General features: G+C 40.6%; 1 protein-coding gene across 1 annotated transcript in view; it reads right to left on the bottom strand.

Moving 5' to 3' along the window:
- Nucleotides 1–16,721, bottom strand: part of IL13RA1 (interleukin 13 receptor subunit alpha 1) — a 71,194-nt gene that overhangs the window by 37,370 nt on the left and 17,103 nt on the right. Inside the window, exons 3-5 of the mRNA XM_032756253.2 lie at nt 10,863–11,001; nt 7,752–7,872; nt 5,472–5,577 (exon numbers count right to left, since the gene is read on the bottom strand). Of these exons, the coding sequence (XP_032612144.1) occupies nt 5,472–5,577; nt 7,752–7,872; nt 10,863–11,001 (366 nt within the window). The remainder of the gene's footprint in view (nt 1–5,471; nt 5,578–7,751; nt 7,873–10,862; nt 11,002–16,721) is intronic.

The following is a 16,721-nucleotide window of genomic DNA, read 5'->3' as shown; positions in this document are numbered from 1 at the left end:
TTTTTTAATGATGGCCATTCTAACTGGTGTGAGATGGTATCTCACTGTGGTTTTGATTTGCATTTCTCTGATGGCCAGTGATGATGAGCATTTCTTCATGTGTTTTCTGGCTGCATAAATGTCTTCTTAAAGACTTAAATGTTAGACCTAAAACCATTAAAATCCTACAAGAAAACCTAGGCAATACCATTCAGGCCATAGGCGTGGGCAAGGACTTCATGTCTAAAACACCAAAAGCAATGGCAACAAAAGCCAAAATTGACAAATGGGATCTCATTAAACTAAAGAGCTTCTGCACAGCAAAAGAAACTACCATCAGAGTGAACAGGCAACCTACAGAATGGGAGAAAATTTTTGCAACCTACTCATCTGACAAAGGGCTAATATCCAGAATCTACAATGAACTCAAACAAATTTACAAGAAAAAAACAAACAACCCCATCAAAAAGTGGGCAAAGGACATGAACAGACCTTCCTTGTTTCTTGGCTTGTTCCATTCCCTCCTCCCTCTTCCAGTAGAGGGGGAGTAGGAGGACTACTCACATTCTTCCCTCTTTCTGACTCCCTCATCCACCCACCTCCAGTTTATCACTGCCTCATCCCTCGACTACAGTTTCTATGCTGGTAATTCCTAATCCTGACATCTCACCTCAGAACTAATCCCAGATTTCCAACTGCTCCATTTGAGTGTTCTACTGTTGCCTCAAATCCAGTGTCCAAAACACATCATGCACCCTCTTCCCCACCAAACTGTTTTTTCTTCCAACCTTCCCATTATCAGTGAGAGCTCATTTTCTTTGGGCTCCTATATTAGATAATTTAAATTAAAATCACCTTTTCCCCCACCTCTGTTCCCTGTATTCTATCACCAAATTCTGTTCTTTCTTCCTTTGCAAAGCTTCATGGATCCTCGTCTTTTATGATACACCCATTGCCCACACCCTGAGATTCATACCCTAATGACTACAGGCTCCATTGCTTCTTCAGATTGACCTCCCTGACCTTCATTATTAGTGCCCTCCAATCACTGCCAGGTCAATGTTCTAAAACATAATGGCTTTCTAAGTGTCTCACTCCACTGTGTGGCTTTAACTGTCTTCCATAAGCAGTATTGCAGGTACCTTATTTCCCATTTCTCCTCTACACACACCTTTCCCCAAAGATCATCAATCAGCACCTAGCCCAGCGCAGGCAGACAATGTGTTTATTACACTATTTTTTTAATCTAGGCTATCAGAGAACTATTTTGTAGTAACTGGCAGAAGACAGAGTCAAGTCTTGCATCATCAGCCACAAAGGGAGTTGCACAAAGGTTTTGCAGAAAAGGAAGACAATTTTAAGAAAAATGAACTAAGACTAAAGAGTCCCAAATCCTTAACCTGTTACCTCAGAATCCTCTGTACTACTTTAAAATGCAGGTTTCTCAAACCCTCTCCCAGAAAATCTGATTTAGAAGGTTTTGCCAGGACCTAGGAATCAGCATTTGAACAGCAATTCTCCAGGAGATTCTGCTGCAAGTCAGTTTAAAAAAAACAAAACAAAACTCAGAGCTAATGTATTTATTCCTTCAAAGGCTGCACAAAGGAATGCTTCGATATAGAAAATGCTTTTTTCCTTCAATAGGTAGTACATAAGCTTTTCCCCCTCATTGCAGCGCCCTGTGGTTTATGAAGAAAACAGTGTTGTAAAAATGAAGTTATTGTCATGACTAGTTTTCGGATCACAGTCCTGGAATGTTTTCCGCCCACAGCCAAAAACAGAAACTGAAGAAATTTAGTGATATTTTTCTTACATAACTAAAGAAAGCCATGTGTAAAATTGTTTTTTAATGATGAAAGGAACTCCTCGAATGCACAATCTTCTTGATCCCTTTTTCATTTCTGTACCCTGAGTATTCTGCATATGCTCATGGATCTCAGATAATGAAATTTTAAAACAATTTTGTTGTAATTTAGAAATAATTATAGAAGGGAAAATACTGGTTCTGAATAGATAATATTTCTTCAATTCTTGTGAAACATTAACCTAAAACAGCAGGTGATTCCTGTTAAAATTTATATACTGAATTCATCTGCAGAGTCACACTGCAGATATGAGAAGGAAATTGACAAATTAAAGACTATTCTCCCAACTCAGAAGATGATTAATGTGGTAAAAAAAAAAATCCCTAAAATTCATTGGCATGACTAGTCTACAGCTCTTCAGGCCAGGGTCTGTTCAATGCCAGACTGTCCCTGCAGGGACACAAGTCATTGCCCTAGGGCTTCAATGAATTATTTTGATTTCAAAACATGACTCCAGGCCAGGCGCCATGGGTCACGCCTGTAATCCCAGCACTTTAGGAGGCCGAAGTGGGTGAATCACTTGAGGTCAGGAGTTCCAGACCGGCCTGGCCAACATGGTAAAACCCCGTCTCTACTGAAAATACAAAAATTAGCCAGGTGTGGTGGCACGTGCCTGTAATCCCAGCTACTCAGGAGGTTGAGGCTGGAGAATCACTGGAACTCAGGAGGCGGAGGCTGCAGTGAGCCAAGATCGCACCACTGCACTCCAGCCTGGCGACAGAATGACACTCCGTCTCCAAAAAAAAAAGAAAGAAAGAAAAACTCCATATTTTATGGTTGGGGGTTAGGGAAAAGAGTCTCTGGCAGTTTGTTTGATGTGATTTATACTGGTACCTAAACCATTTCTGGTGCTTGCTAATGAGCACTGTGTCTTGACTCCCTTTCTTCTGTGGTTTTGATTAGAAAGGATCTATCTAGAGGAGAGCAAGAAAGAAGGAAATATGGGTTAGGTACTAATTCTGTGAGACGGGAAGAGGCCAGCACTGTGTACTGACTGCATCTGCAAGGGAGTAGGGATGAATAACAATAATAATAATAATAAATAGTGTTTTTTTTGAGATGGAGTCTTGCTCTGTCACCCAGGCTGGAGTGCAGTGGCGCGATCTCGGCTCACTGCAAGCTCCGCCTCCCGGGTTCACACCATTCTCCTGCCTCAGCCTACCGAGTAGCTGGGACGACAGGCGCCCGCCACCACGCCCGGCTAATTTTTTGTATTTTTAGTAGAGACGGGGTTTCACCGTGTTAGCCAGGATGGTCTGGATCTCCTGACCTCGTGATCCACCCACCTCGGCCTCCCAAAGTGCTGGATTACAGGCGTGAGCCACCGCGCCCGGCCAATAGTAATAACAGCTATCATGGATTGAGCACTTACTCTACATATGCTAGCAGCTAGTCATGGCTCTAAACACTAGCCCTCACAACAACCTTACGAAGTAGGCACTATTATTACTATCTCCATTTCACAGGTTATAAAACTAAGGCTGAGAGAGAAGGGACTTACCCAAAATCACACAAAAGTAAGGAAGAGAGCCAGGATTTCAACCCAAGCAGTGTGGCTCTAGAAAGAATAAGCTGTGGGGTGGTAAGGGGATAAGATACAGAATCTATACCAGCACCATCCAACAGAACTTTCTGGGATTATGGAAATGGTTGCTATCTGTGCTGTCCAATACAAGAGCCACCCATCACTTGTGAAAGTAGCTGGCGAGACTATGCAACTGAAGTTTTAATTTGATTCAATTTTAATTAATTTAAATTAAAATGTAACTAGCCACATGTAGCCAGTGGCTCCTATACTGGATGGCACAGAACTACACTACAGAAAGAGCCCCTGCTGATGACCAGCTCTGGGACTGTACACGACAAGAAGTAGGCCAGGTGCGGTGGCTCATGTCTATAATGCCAGCACTTTGGGAGGCCGAGGCGGGCTTGAGCCCAGGAGTTCGAGAGCAACCTGGGCAACGTGGCAAAACCCCATCTCTACAAAAAACACAAAAATTAGCTGGGCATGGTGGTACACACCTGTGATCCCAGCTACTCAGGAGGCTGACGTGGGGGGATGGCTTGGGCCTGGACGGTTGAAGCTGCAGCGGGCAATGATCACACCAACTGTACTTCAGCTTGGGCAACAGAGCAAGACCCTATCGCAAAAAAAAGTAGTGTCCTTGATACCTGCCCCCCTTGGATGCTAGTGACCCACCACTATCTTGGAATTGCATCTTGAGTGACCTCCAGTGGCTGTGCAGATTGTTCCCTGCAAAAAGACATCAACTGAGGGCTGAAAGCCAGCCCAAGTACCATCTGCTCTCAGCTTTGGTGAGAGCCTGCTTCAGCCCAGAGGAAGAGGAGTGCTTTTTCAAATTGGTCAGTCCAGGTTTTTTTGTAATTCATTCACCCAGAGGAAACATTCTTTTAACAATTTGCATTGAGACTTTGTTGTCTCTAGTATATCCCCAAGGCACTTCCCCATTTTTGTCTTAGAAGAACCCCAAGGACTAGGCCACCATCTGCCTCCAGTGCCACCCTGATTCTAAAAGTTGGGATAATTTCCTACGCAGTCTGCCATGGAATGAGATACAGTTTTAAGACTTCTTCCCTTCTTTTCCAGTCCCTTATATAGACATAGATTCTTTAAAGGTTTTCCCTGTGGTTTTACCAATAATGACTCCAGGGAAAACAAGAGGGGTTAATAGCACAATAAACACATGGATGCTACCAACTCACAAGACATCTTAAAAGCTTGTGTAACAGCTCTCCCTAAACTTTACTACAACATCAACAGCCAGACTACTCCTTCTTAGTAAGGCTTAGTTCTTTGGCCCCTTCTTAGCAATTCTTTAGGGAGCTGGATCTACTCAATCCTTCTCTCTTTTTATTCATGAACCATAATATTCCTCAGTTGCTTATACCTCGTAAGTCGTCACCGCAACCCTGAATATTCTCTAGCTTTGGATCCTACCAAACATTCACAACTTATTTATGGAATACCTACTACATATCAGGCACCAGGAGAAACAAGACACAGCTCCTGCTCTCAAGAGAAACTGGAGCCTGTAGCAGGCTACCACCAAGTAACAGGAAACGACAACACAATGTGCTGGGTAGTATGACACAAGAAATTGCAAGGTGCCGTGGGACAAGAGGAAGGGACACATGTCTAGACTTGAGAGGTCAAGGAAGGCTTTCTGGAGAGGAAATGGTGTCTGGGCTGAAATAAGGATAAAGACAAATAAGAGGCATCCAAATGAAAAGGAAAGGCCTAGGCTACAAGAGGATGCAGAATGTTTCCACTATTCTGTTTGAATAGTCTGTTTGAAATCTAGTGTTCTGTTTGAATATTTGAAGAAAGCAGTCTGAGGAACTGAAAGAAGTTTGCTATGGGCGAACGGTAGGCTGCAAGAGGGGAGGGGGTGCATGGAGGCAGATGCAACCGAGTCTGGAGAGGTTGACAGGGGCCAGGTCTGTCATAAAGCGATTTGTCTGTCATGCTGGAGAGTTTGGACTTTAACCTAAAGCCACCAGGGAGCCACTGAAGGGTTTTAAGGAGAAACAACAGGTACCAAGACTGAGCAGGTGAAACTACAAAACCTCAAATGAGATTTACATCAGGGGGAAAAAGAAACAGACCTCAGACATAACCACACAGAACTTCTGGCTCCACCTGCAGGATTTCCCAACTTTGCCAGGAGGATCCTTCCACCAGGGAGGAGTGCGGATGTGAATCCTGGGGCAACTTTGGAGGTTTTCATCCAAAAATGTGTGGGTTTTTTTTTTTGCATTCTATTCCATGATATAGCCATGAGTGTTTTAATGTATCAAAAATGCTTTCCATCATGTCATCAGGCAAAATAGACACTCTAGCATGAAAGGCCATGTTTATCCAGTAGCTTCACAAGTCTTGGACATGGCTCTCCACATCCCATTCTCTCAGAAGCAGTCTTAACAAATGACAGTCAGGGAACAAGGCCATGTGGAGGCAGACTGCCTATGCTAGGTCTCCCCTTCTCCACTCTGATATCACAATGATTAAATACCTCCATTTCTCAAAATGCTCTTCCCCAGAGGCCAGCCTCAGAGAAACTCCCCCATCTAGGCAGTCTTCCTCCTTCATCAAAGCCTCTCAGTCCCCTCTCCATCCACCCACCTCCCCTAGACCACCACCCCAAGCACCAACCTAACTTCCCACAGGAATCTATCTATCCCTCTGCAACAGCCTTCATACACTATCTTATTTAATTTAATGCAGGTCACTGTATCAGACACTATCTTCTCCTCTATATTTTGAGCTTTAGGAGAGAAGAGATATGTTTTTTGCCTCTGCTGTGTATTCAGTGGTTTATCCACAAAGTGTTCTAAATAAAGGTTTACTGAATTAAACCAGATTAACCTAGTCTTTCTTCCTTGTTCTGTTGCTAATAATTCTAGGCTCTAAAAGGAATGATGGAAGACTAACTTAGAAATTTAACAAACTTTGCAGTAGATATAGTCACAAATACCAAATACTAAAGTATCAAAAATCAAAATATCAAAGTTATTTTGCAGGAAGCTAAACTACTTTTTGAGGCTGGGTGTGGTGGCTCACACCTGTAATCCCAGCACTTTGGGAGGCCGAGATGGGCAGATCACTTGAGGCCAGGAGTTCAAGACCAGCCTGGCCAACATGTTGAAACCCTGTTTCTACTAAAAATACAAAAATTAGCCAGGCATGGTGGTGCATGCATGTAATTCCAACTGCTTGGGAAGCTGAGGCAGGAGAATCACTTGAACACAGGAGGCAGAGGTTGCAGCAAGCCGAGATCTCACCACTGCACTCTAGCCTGCATGACAGAGCAAGACTCTATCTCAAAAACATAAATAAATAAACAAACAAACAACTTTTTGACCCCGGACATGATATCATTTTCCTTTTTAAAAGTAGACATCAATAACTCATACATTGCTAGTGGAAATGTAAGGTGAACTAACTTCTTTAGAAAATAGTTTGGCATTAAAAAAAAAACTAAATAAGCAATTACTATATGACCCAGTAATTGCACTCTTGGGCATTTATTCCAGAGAAATGAAAAGTTATGTTCATATAAAAATCTGTATGTGAATATTTACAGTAGTTTTATTCATAATAGCAAAAAACTGGAAAAAACTGAGATATCCTTTGATGAATGAATGGTTTAAAAAACTGGTACATCCATATCATGGAATACTACTGAGCTATAAAAAGGAGTGGCCTCTTGATATACTTGTACAGATCTCCAGGGTATTACGCTGAGTTTTTTTTTTTTAAGCCAGTCTTAAAGTGGTTATATACAAAAGGATTCCATTTCAGTAACATTCTTGGAATAATAAAATTAAAGAGCTGGAGAACAGATTAGTGGTTGCCAGAGGTTAGAGGATTGGGGGAGAGGGGTATACAAGGAGAGATGGTTTAAGATGGAGTTGAGTGTGGCTATAAAAGTGCAACTCCTTATGGTGATGGAACCATTGTATATCTTCACATGTGATAAAACTGCATACAACTGTACATATACACACACACGAGTGCATGTAAAACTGTTGAAATAGGACTGAGGTTTTTGGATTGTACCAGTGCCAATTTTCTGGTTTTGATAATGCACTATAGTTACACAAGATGTTAACTACTGGGAGAAACTGAGTGAAGGGTATATGGGATCTCTCTGTACATTCTTTCTGGTGATATACAGGATCTATATTTAAAAATAGAAAGTTTATTTAAAAAGTAGACACCAAAGACAGATGCATTTTTCATTGAAGCAAACTGTCCATCTTGCTGAGTTTGCAGAAAAAAATAGACAGTTCTTTTTTTTTTTTTTTTTTTTTGACTACGTTGGATCCAAAGGCTCCCAACACAATTACAATCAGTCTTCCAGTAATTGTACTGTACATACTCACCAATAGTAGAGAGTATAGTTAGTGTTGGGACTGGTATTCCTTCCAGGGAGCCAAGAACACTTCATGTAGCTCAGGTTGTGCCAAATGCATTGAAGCTCAGTCACAGCAGACTCAGGATCACCTAGAATATCCAGGCCAAGAGTTTAAGACCCTTCTTTCCTTCTAATGCAAAGTAGCAAATCACTCTTTGGCATGGGGATGATGACAGTGCTTCATGCTGCTTTGTCAGAAAGCAAACACTTCATCTCTCACCCCATTTTACCCAGAAGTCACCCAGGATGGAGGAAACCCAAATCTAATTTGTTCACAACCTTCTCTCTTACCTCCTGATACAAAGAAAACATCTTCCCTATCACTGAGGGACCCTAACTAATATCCCTAACTGGAGGGAGACATAAAAGATCAAAAATATTTCAATCATAGACAATATCTACACAATTCCTAAATGAATGTGGATATACAAACAACCCTTATATATATCTGTCTTAAAAAAATTATTGAGGTATAATTTAACTTTCTGTCTTTTGATCAATACTGATACATTTTTTTTTTTAAATAAACATTCAGCCAGGCAGGGTGGCTCACGCCTGTATTCCCAGCACTCTGGGAGGCCAACGAGGGTGGATCATTTGAGGTCAGGAGTTCAAGAACAGCCTGGCCAACTTGGTGAAACACTGTCTCTACTAAAAATACAAAAAATAGCCAGGGTGGTGGCACATATCTTTAGTCCCAGCTACTCGGGAGGCTGAGGCACAAGAATTGCTTAAACTAGTGGGGTGGAGGTTGCAGTAAGCCAAGATCTTGCCACTGCACTCCAGCCTGGACAACAGAATGAGACTCTGTCTCTAAATAAATAAATAAATAAACAAACAAACATTCCTCCTGAAGCAATTCTGGGGAAAGGTAAGCCTAATTTAACTCTTAGTAGTTGCCTCTTAAGTGTCATGACTTTAAGAGCCCTAGTATCTTTCTGACCTAAAATCTCTATCTTTATAAAGCCATTTTATAAGGCTTAAAATATATAAGGCTTAAAGGTATAATGTCTTTAAATTAAACACCTCTGTTTAAAATGTAAATCTGTTATCCCTCATGATCCTTGAAGGGGTACTACACTGAGCCATCATCAACCATTTTATGTCATAGTATAGTATAATAATTATTATTTTTTTGAGACAGAGTCTTGCTCTGTCACTCAGACTGGAGTGCAGTGGTGCGATCTTGGCTCACTGTAACCTCTGCTTCCCAGGTTCAAGTGATTCTCCTGCCTCGGCCTCCTGAGTAGCTGGGACTACAAGCACGTGCCACCACACCTGGCTAATTATTATTTTTTTTCTCCATGTTGACCAGGCTGGTCTCAAACTCCTGACCTTAGGTGATTCACCCGCCTTGGCCTCCCAAAGTGCTGGGATTACAGGCGTGAGCCACTGCATCCAGCCATTTTTTTTTTCATTAACTCCTAAGGAAAGGAGAATAGGGCAGGTAAGTTGTTTCAAATCTCCTGGCAGTCCTGAATTTTATAATTTTACAAACAGCACTTCATGTGTTTGTGATCAGTACAAAGCAGGTAAATGGAATGGCTTAGAGAACAGGGCACATAGAGCTAAGGACTGGAGGTTAAGAGATGGGGCCCAGCCCTACCCAACCAAGGAACAACATAATATTATATATAATTATATACTATATAATATTATGTATATTATATATAATGTATATTATGTATATTATATATTATGTATATTATATATATTACATATTATGTATATTATATATTATATATTATGTATATTATATATTATATATAGTGTATGTGTTATATATATATGTTTTGTGTGTGTATATGTATATATATACATATATAGTATATATGTGTGTATATATATATACATATATAGTATATACGTACCTATATACGTATATACGTACATACACGTATATATACGTATATATGTATACACGTATATATACGTACGTATATATATACGTATATATATACACATATATACATATATACGTATATACATATATACGTATATATGTATATACATACGTATATACATATATACATAGATACATAGATACGTATATATATACATATATACATACATATATATACATAGATATGTATATATATACGTATATACATACGTAGATACGTATATATATATATACGTATATATATACACACACACACACAACATTCACTCTTTGCCAGGCACTATTCTAAGTACCTCACATATACTGACTTACGTAATCATCCCAATAATTCTAGGAGATAGATACTATCATCATGCCCAGTTTACACATGAGGAAACTAAGGTGCAGAGGGGCTAAGAAATTTGCCCAAGGTTACACAGCTAATAGCTGGCAGGGCTGGGATTTAAACTTAGACAGTTGGTTTCTGGTAGCCCTGCTCTTAATCAGTATATGCTATTCCCTGTATGTAACATAAGAGCCAGAAGGACATTGGGAGAGGTGGGATTGGGGAACAATGATCATCCTCACTACTTGACAGCTTTTCCTAGGGTTGTCTTGTATTATCTTGTCTAGACTTGTATTGGAGCCAGGCCAGCATAATATTTTTCTCTTTAAACAACATCTTTTCCCAAATATATCCTGCATATCAAACTAAGTATCACACATAATGGGTAAGAGAGTATTTTGTGTTTTAAAGCACTGGGCCTGAAATGTGAAGACATACAGCAAGTCACGCAGTTCCTTTCTTCCTCATAAAATGGATCAGGGTAATAATACATGCCTCACTCACTTCACAAGATAAGCTTGTGAGTCTCGATCTAAAGGAGGTGTGTGTGTGTGTGTGTGTGTGTGCGCGCGCTCATGTGAACATGCATGCATGCGCATGTGTATATCATTTTTAAAATTATTAAATTTTATATAACTATTAGGCATTGTTATTCAAGTTGTTTGTAAGCTTCTTCAAGGCAGAGACATACTCATATTTTCATTGAGCTGCTAGCACCTAGTACAATGTCCGGCACTTATTAGACTCAGAAAATGTTTGAGAATTGAATGAATTAATGAACAATGCACAAAAGCATTGCAGCATTCGGATTTATTCTCTAAACACCAAGAGATAGTGCTTTCAGTTGTTACCTTCTGGGGGTGAGATGCATTTTTCAACCAAAATGCTAGGCTTCTCACTTTCATTGGTGCTACACTGGGACCCCACTTGCAGACAAATCCTCTCATTCAGGGGCACTTCTTTCGAACGACGAGTTTCCGGAGCTATTTTCTAAGGTTAGAAAATTGAAAAAGGCATTGCTTCAGCTAACACACACTTAAATAATGAAACATTAGCATGTCTAAATGTGGTGTTTTTTTTTTTATCAAAAAAGTTCTCAAATGGTATAGATCAGTGATTCTCAATTTGGGGTGATTTTGTTCTCCCTGCCACTCTCGGGGACATTTGGCAATATCGAACATTTTTTATTGTCCTAACTTGGGAGGGGGAGGTTACCAGCATCTAGTAAGTAGAAGTCAAGGACGCTGCTAAACATCCTACAATGCACACGAGAGCCCCCCTCCTCCTACAGCAAACCCTTCATCAAATGTCAGTAGTGTCACCATTGAGAAACACTAGTGTAGATAAAACAATTTCCCACATTTTAAAGGTATAAACACGAAATTTACCTATAAACCTACAATGCTAACATATCAACTTTCTAAAAGCAATTTTAAAGGAAACACAATATGATTATCAAAATTCACTTAGAAGTAGATGCACTGTACCATGAAAATTAAGGTAAAAAAGGGATGCTTTAAGAATCCAGGAATCATGCCAGGCTCAGTGGCTCATGCCTGTAATCCCAGCACTTTGGGAGGCTGAGGCAGGCAGATCGCTTAAGCCCAGGAGTTCGAGACCAGCCTGGGCAACATGGCAAAACTCCATCTGTACAAAAAAAAAATTGGCCAGGTATGGTGGCTCATGCCTGTAGTCCCAGCTACTCATGAGGCTGAGGTGGGAGGATCACTTGAGCCTGGAAGGGGGAGGCTGCAGTGAGCCAAGATTGCACTCTAGCCTGGACAATGCAGTGAGACCCTGTCTCAAAAAAAATCCAGTAATCATGGTTACTTCTGGGTAAGGAAGTAAAGGAGGGGGGCCTGAGGCCTGAAGAGAGACTTTTCATTAAACCTCTTTCTCTACTGTTTGACTATTTTGACTACCTCATATATATGTATAAATTTCAAGCATTGCTATATGTGCTGAGTATATACACTCTCATTCTGAAAAGTAGATAAGCTTTGTGGAACCATAGGAAGCCAATTTATAGACATCATAGAGACATAAATCACCAGTCTGGTTACTATGACTTAGAATAATGAGATTAATGGGCTCTCTGGGAAATTAACATTTCCCAAACTGACAGAGTTGGAATAATTAAGAATGGAGCTGCTTTTTATCAGAGCTCCAAGGAGAGCACTTCCTGTTTTGCAATAGCTTCTGACTCAAGTCAGAGATAGTATTTCCTTTCATCTACATGTTGACGGCCATGAAGGGGAAAATTTGCCACAGTTAGTTCTATCTGCTAACCTAAGGAGCTATTCTGCCATGTCACATGCCTGCTGCCAGCTGAGCATGAGGGCAACTGTGAGATACCCCCAAAACCAGGACATATGGATGGCCTCTGAGAAGTAACTAGCAAGTCAACAATGAATAAATTATAGCAAGGACACAAAAACAAAATCACTTTATAGAACCAGAACAGCTCTTAGGTCCAGTCAAGACAGCACTCTGAAAAGGGAGTTGGTCAGCCCTGGAAGAACAGAAAAAGAAATGTCTGTGAGCAAAACCCTGACAGGGAGGAAAAAGAGGGTGATACAGGAATATGGGCATTGAATTCTTCTGTCCCACTGGCAAAGCTGTTTACCCTTAATAGGGCCTCCAGCTATTCTTAGACAAGTATATTTTTACAACTAATTTCTGATTCCTCACCAAGAAACGTACTTAACATTTGGCTTCCCATATAGGCTCTGCCGACAGGGATGAAATGCACCAGTTATGCTAACAGAAATCTTTCTAGAATGCTTCATCATTACCATTACCATTTTCACAACAAAGTAAAAAATCAGCCCCTGAGAGATGCATCTGTGCTGAGGAAACGAGGTTTCTGAGTATGTGAAGCTGAAGACCTGCCTCCAGGATCATGGTAATGGTGGCAGGAAGGCTTCGAATACAAATTTTACCAACCTCACAATTTTACTAAGCACAAGTCCTATTTATCTCTGAAGAAGCCACCCTTATCCAAGGATCCATGGCAATTCTTGTTTGGAAGCTATATTTGCCCTTTGAAGACACCAGGGGAAAATGTACAGTCAAATGTCAAATTAGACTGTACAGTCAAATACAGTCAAATTAGAATCATCATGAAAATAATCCCAGTTTTCATATTATAATGGACATTGTTCCAGTTAGAGGGTTACGGAGTTTTAGTACACACAAATTATCACAATGGAATTTTTAATTTAAAAAATGCCTTAGTGGCCAGGCGTGGTGGGTCACACCTGTAATCCCAGCACTTTGGGAGGCCAAGGTCACCTGAGGTCAGGATCACCTAAGGTCAGGAGTTGGAAACCAGCCTGGCCAACATGGTAAAACCCTGTCTCTACTAAAAATACAAACAAAATTGGCTGGTCGTGGTGGCATGCACCTGTAGTTCCAGCTATTTGGGAGGCTAAGGCACAAGAACTGCTTGAACTCAGGAGGCAGAGGTTGCAGTGAGCTGAGATCGTACCACTACACTCCAGCCTGGGTGACAGAGCAGACTCCATTTCAAAATAAAATAACATAAAAAATTTAAAAAATGCCTTAGTATCTAAATCTGAACCTTATGCTTTAGGCATATGAATAATAACATAGAAAAGGGACAGTAGAGGGAAATTTTTTCAAATAATAATTTTTTAAAAATTTCTTTCAAAGTTCAAGGTAAACAATATTAAACTGGCACTAATAAAGTAGGAACCCAGATTATCAACAACTTCCAAGTCAAGTACACCTCTCTGTATCACACAAGAAACTAAATTCCTAAATTCCTTCCATCAAATTTTTTTTTAAACAGTCTTGCTCTGTTGCCCAGGTTGGAGTGCAGTGGCATGATCTTGGCTCACTGCAACCCCTGCCTCCTGGGTTCAAGCGATTCTCCTGCCTCAGCCTCCCAAGTAGTTGGGATTACAGGTGCACACCACCATGCCCGGCTAACTTTTGTATTTTTAGTAGAGACAGGGTTTCACCATGTTGGCAAGGCTGGTCTTGAACTCCTGACCTCAGGTGATCAGCCCGCCTCAGCCTCCCAAAGTGCTGGGATTACAGGCATGAGCCACCACACTCAACCCTCCCATCAGATCTTGATGAGGTATGTGTGATGGCTCCCACGTGACTTTTGGCTTTGGTGAATCATTCCCACTGGTAGCTGCTGTATGATGTTATGCCCCACCCTGCAGGGAATCTGGTTCCCTTTGAAAATTTATCAAAAACCAAGGCAAGAGTCCTGAACTGATCTCCCCAGACCAATGTTCACTTGGCTGGACCGCACCTTTCTCAACTCCAGAATTCCTTTCTCAAAAAGAAAGGGAGTTAGCTTCAGCATCTTCCTATTTGGATGCCTGGCCTTTTGATTAGTTTGCCTAATGGGACTTGCCCATCTCTTAGTGATGAAAGATATCTAAAACCTGATGCTAGATCCTCCTTCTACTTGCCAGCTGAGGAACTATTAGACACTGCTTAAAAAATGGTGGAGGGCTGCCATTTACACTAATCTTTTCTTTTTCAAAAATCCTCTGCAAATCCCTGTCTCTCAACTTGATGAGCCTCCAGTCTTAAGATTGAAAATGACCTCAAGAGTTTATTTCGTTTAGCAACTTGGGACCTTTGAACATTTTCCTAAGCCCCCTAATGTACAAACTATCATAATGCCATTGCTTCAATATGCTTCAGGGATAAATATACCTCAGTTTGGCCCGATGATGCTAACGCTGTACCCAAAGGACAGAAAGAGCAGAGGAAAATTACTTCTGCCATTCATTTTCAGCCTCAGGATGATAAACTTGAAAAAGGTCCAGACAGGATATCTCCTATCACTGACTGGAAGGAAGAATCCGTGTTCATCACAACTGTAGGACTGATGGCCATCAATGCTGTCAAATGGCTAAAATAAATGAGCTGGCCTTAGGCAGAGGTCACCCTTTTTGGTCTCTATCTGGTTTCTTCGGGGTAAAATGGAGGAAACAAGATTAAATGATAATATTAGGCTGACAAATAATACTGACAACATTCAGCCATTTTGACCCATAAAAGTGGCAATTTCACATGGCTCAACCTAACAACAGTAACAATAACAAAAGCTAACAATTACCTAGCACTAACTCTGTGTCGGGTGCATTACAAACCTCATCTCCTTTAATGCACATGCCATCCATATTCAGTAGGTACTATTATTACCCGCCCCCCCCCCCCAAAACAACCCTGTATTTTATAAACAAGAAAATGGGAGCTCAGAGAGGTTAAGTGATTTGCCCAAAATCAAACAGCTTGAAAGAGGAAGAGATAAAATTTCAAGCACAATTCTATCTGATTCTACTGCCTCCTAAAGTTACATTTAACTCTAGATTTCTGCACATACTCTGAGGAAATAGCCCGATTTCCAGGCTAGAACACCAGCCTGGCTACCTGATTGATCCTTGACAACTTAAGGAAAAGGGACCTGAAAAGCAACCTCTCCTCAGGGTTTCAGTTAGACACTTGGGTGATTACTGGGCTTACAGCCAGAGGCACTTAGGGTCTTTCTGTGAATTTCTCAAGGCTCAATTACCAAAAATCACCACTAAGACTCCAAATGCCTAAGGCCCTTCCTTAGGAGGAACTAGAGGAAGCCAACAGTATGTAAAGGCGAACTCCAGTCTCACTGCTAGTAGTGTCATTGGCTTCCACATTTAGAAGACATCTTTTAAAATGCAAATACTTCTGATAAGCCTCAATTCTTTATCAATTAATGCCTAAACCATAAGTAACACCTCAGCAGGACAAGGGAGAGGAAGGCAGATAAGCAAATTTCCCTCCAGAGGAACAGCATGTTCCATCCTGACTATTAAACTTTTATATACATTATTTTCTGTGTCCCAGCAAGCCAGCAAAGTGACTAAAGCCATACTTTATACATAAGGAAACAAAGGCTCAGAGAGGTTAAGTAATTTATTCCAGGCCATAGAGTCAGCTAAGAGTGACAGTGCCAATCAGAAGCTAGTTCTCCTGACTCTTCCTGCCACCAAAGCTGCCTGAACTTGGTGCTTCTACAATTCACTGATGCAAAGCACTGTTGCTAATAACTTCTCATTCTGCCTACTCAAAATCCTGGACAAATTCAACCCCAAACACCCAACCCCCTCACCGCCACCACCCTGCAACAAACACATACACACTGAAAGAAGGTATAAAAAGATTTTGAAAAAAAAGTTGAATAAGATTATCATAAAGAACCTGAAATTATCCACACCTATTAACAAAAATTCACTTATATCAGTTGACTAGAAATCTTGAAAGTCTTCCTCCTTTTTCCGCAGGCATTACGGAACCCTCTACTCAAACACAGCTGCCGCTGACAACTTACTTTTTCACTTTCCATATGGCCATTTACTTTTACACCACATAGTGCCTGTATATCTATTTGTCCATGTGATTAGCAAGATGTTAAATGTAAAAATTCCCAAAAATTAAGTGTTATATAGATATAAGGCAATACAGCTACAGGCAGGAACATAGGAACAAATTTTAACAATAACGTAATTATTTATTGGGTACCTTAGAGAAAAAGATATCTAGTATTTCCTGTCAGAGCAATCTCAATTGCATTTAATTGTCAAATAATTAGCAAATATTTTTAAGTGTTCACTTGTGTCAATAGTTGCTTCTATAATTTCCCCAACTGAAATTTAAACACATCCTAAAATACAATTTCCACT

This window comes from Hylobates moloch, unplaced genomic scaffold (assembly GCF_009828535.3).
Source record: "Hylobates moloch isolate HMO894 unplaced genomic scaffold, HMol_V3 SCAFFOLD_7, whole genome shotgun sequence".
Taxonomy (NCBI): Eukaryota; Metazoa; Chordata; class Mammalia; order Primates; family Hylobatidae; genus Hylobates; species Hylobates moloch.
This window is presented reverse-complemented; position numbering and strand designations above follow the sequence as displayed.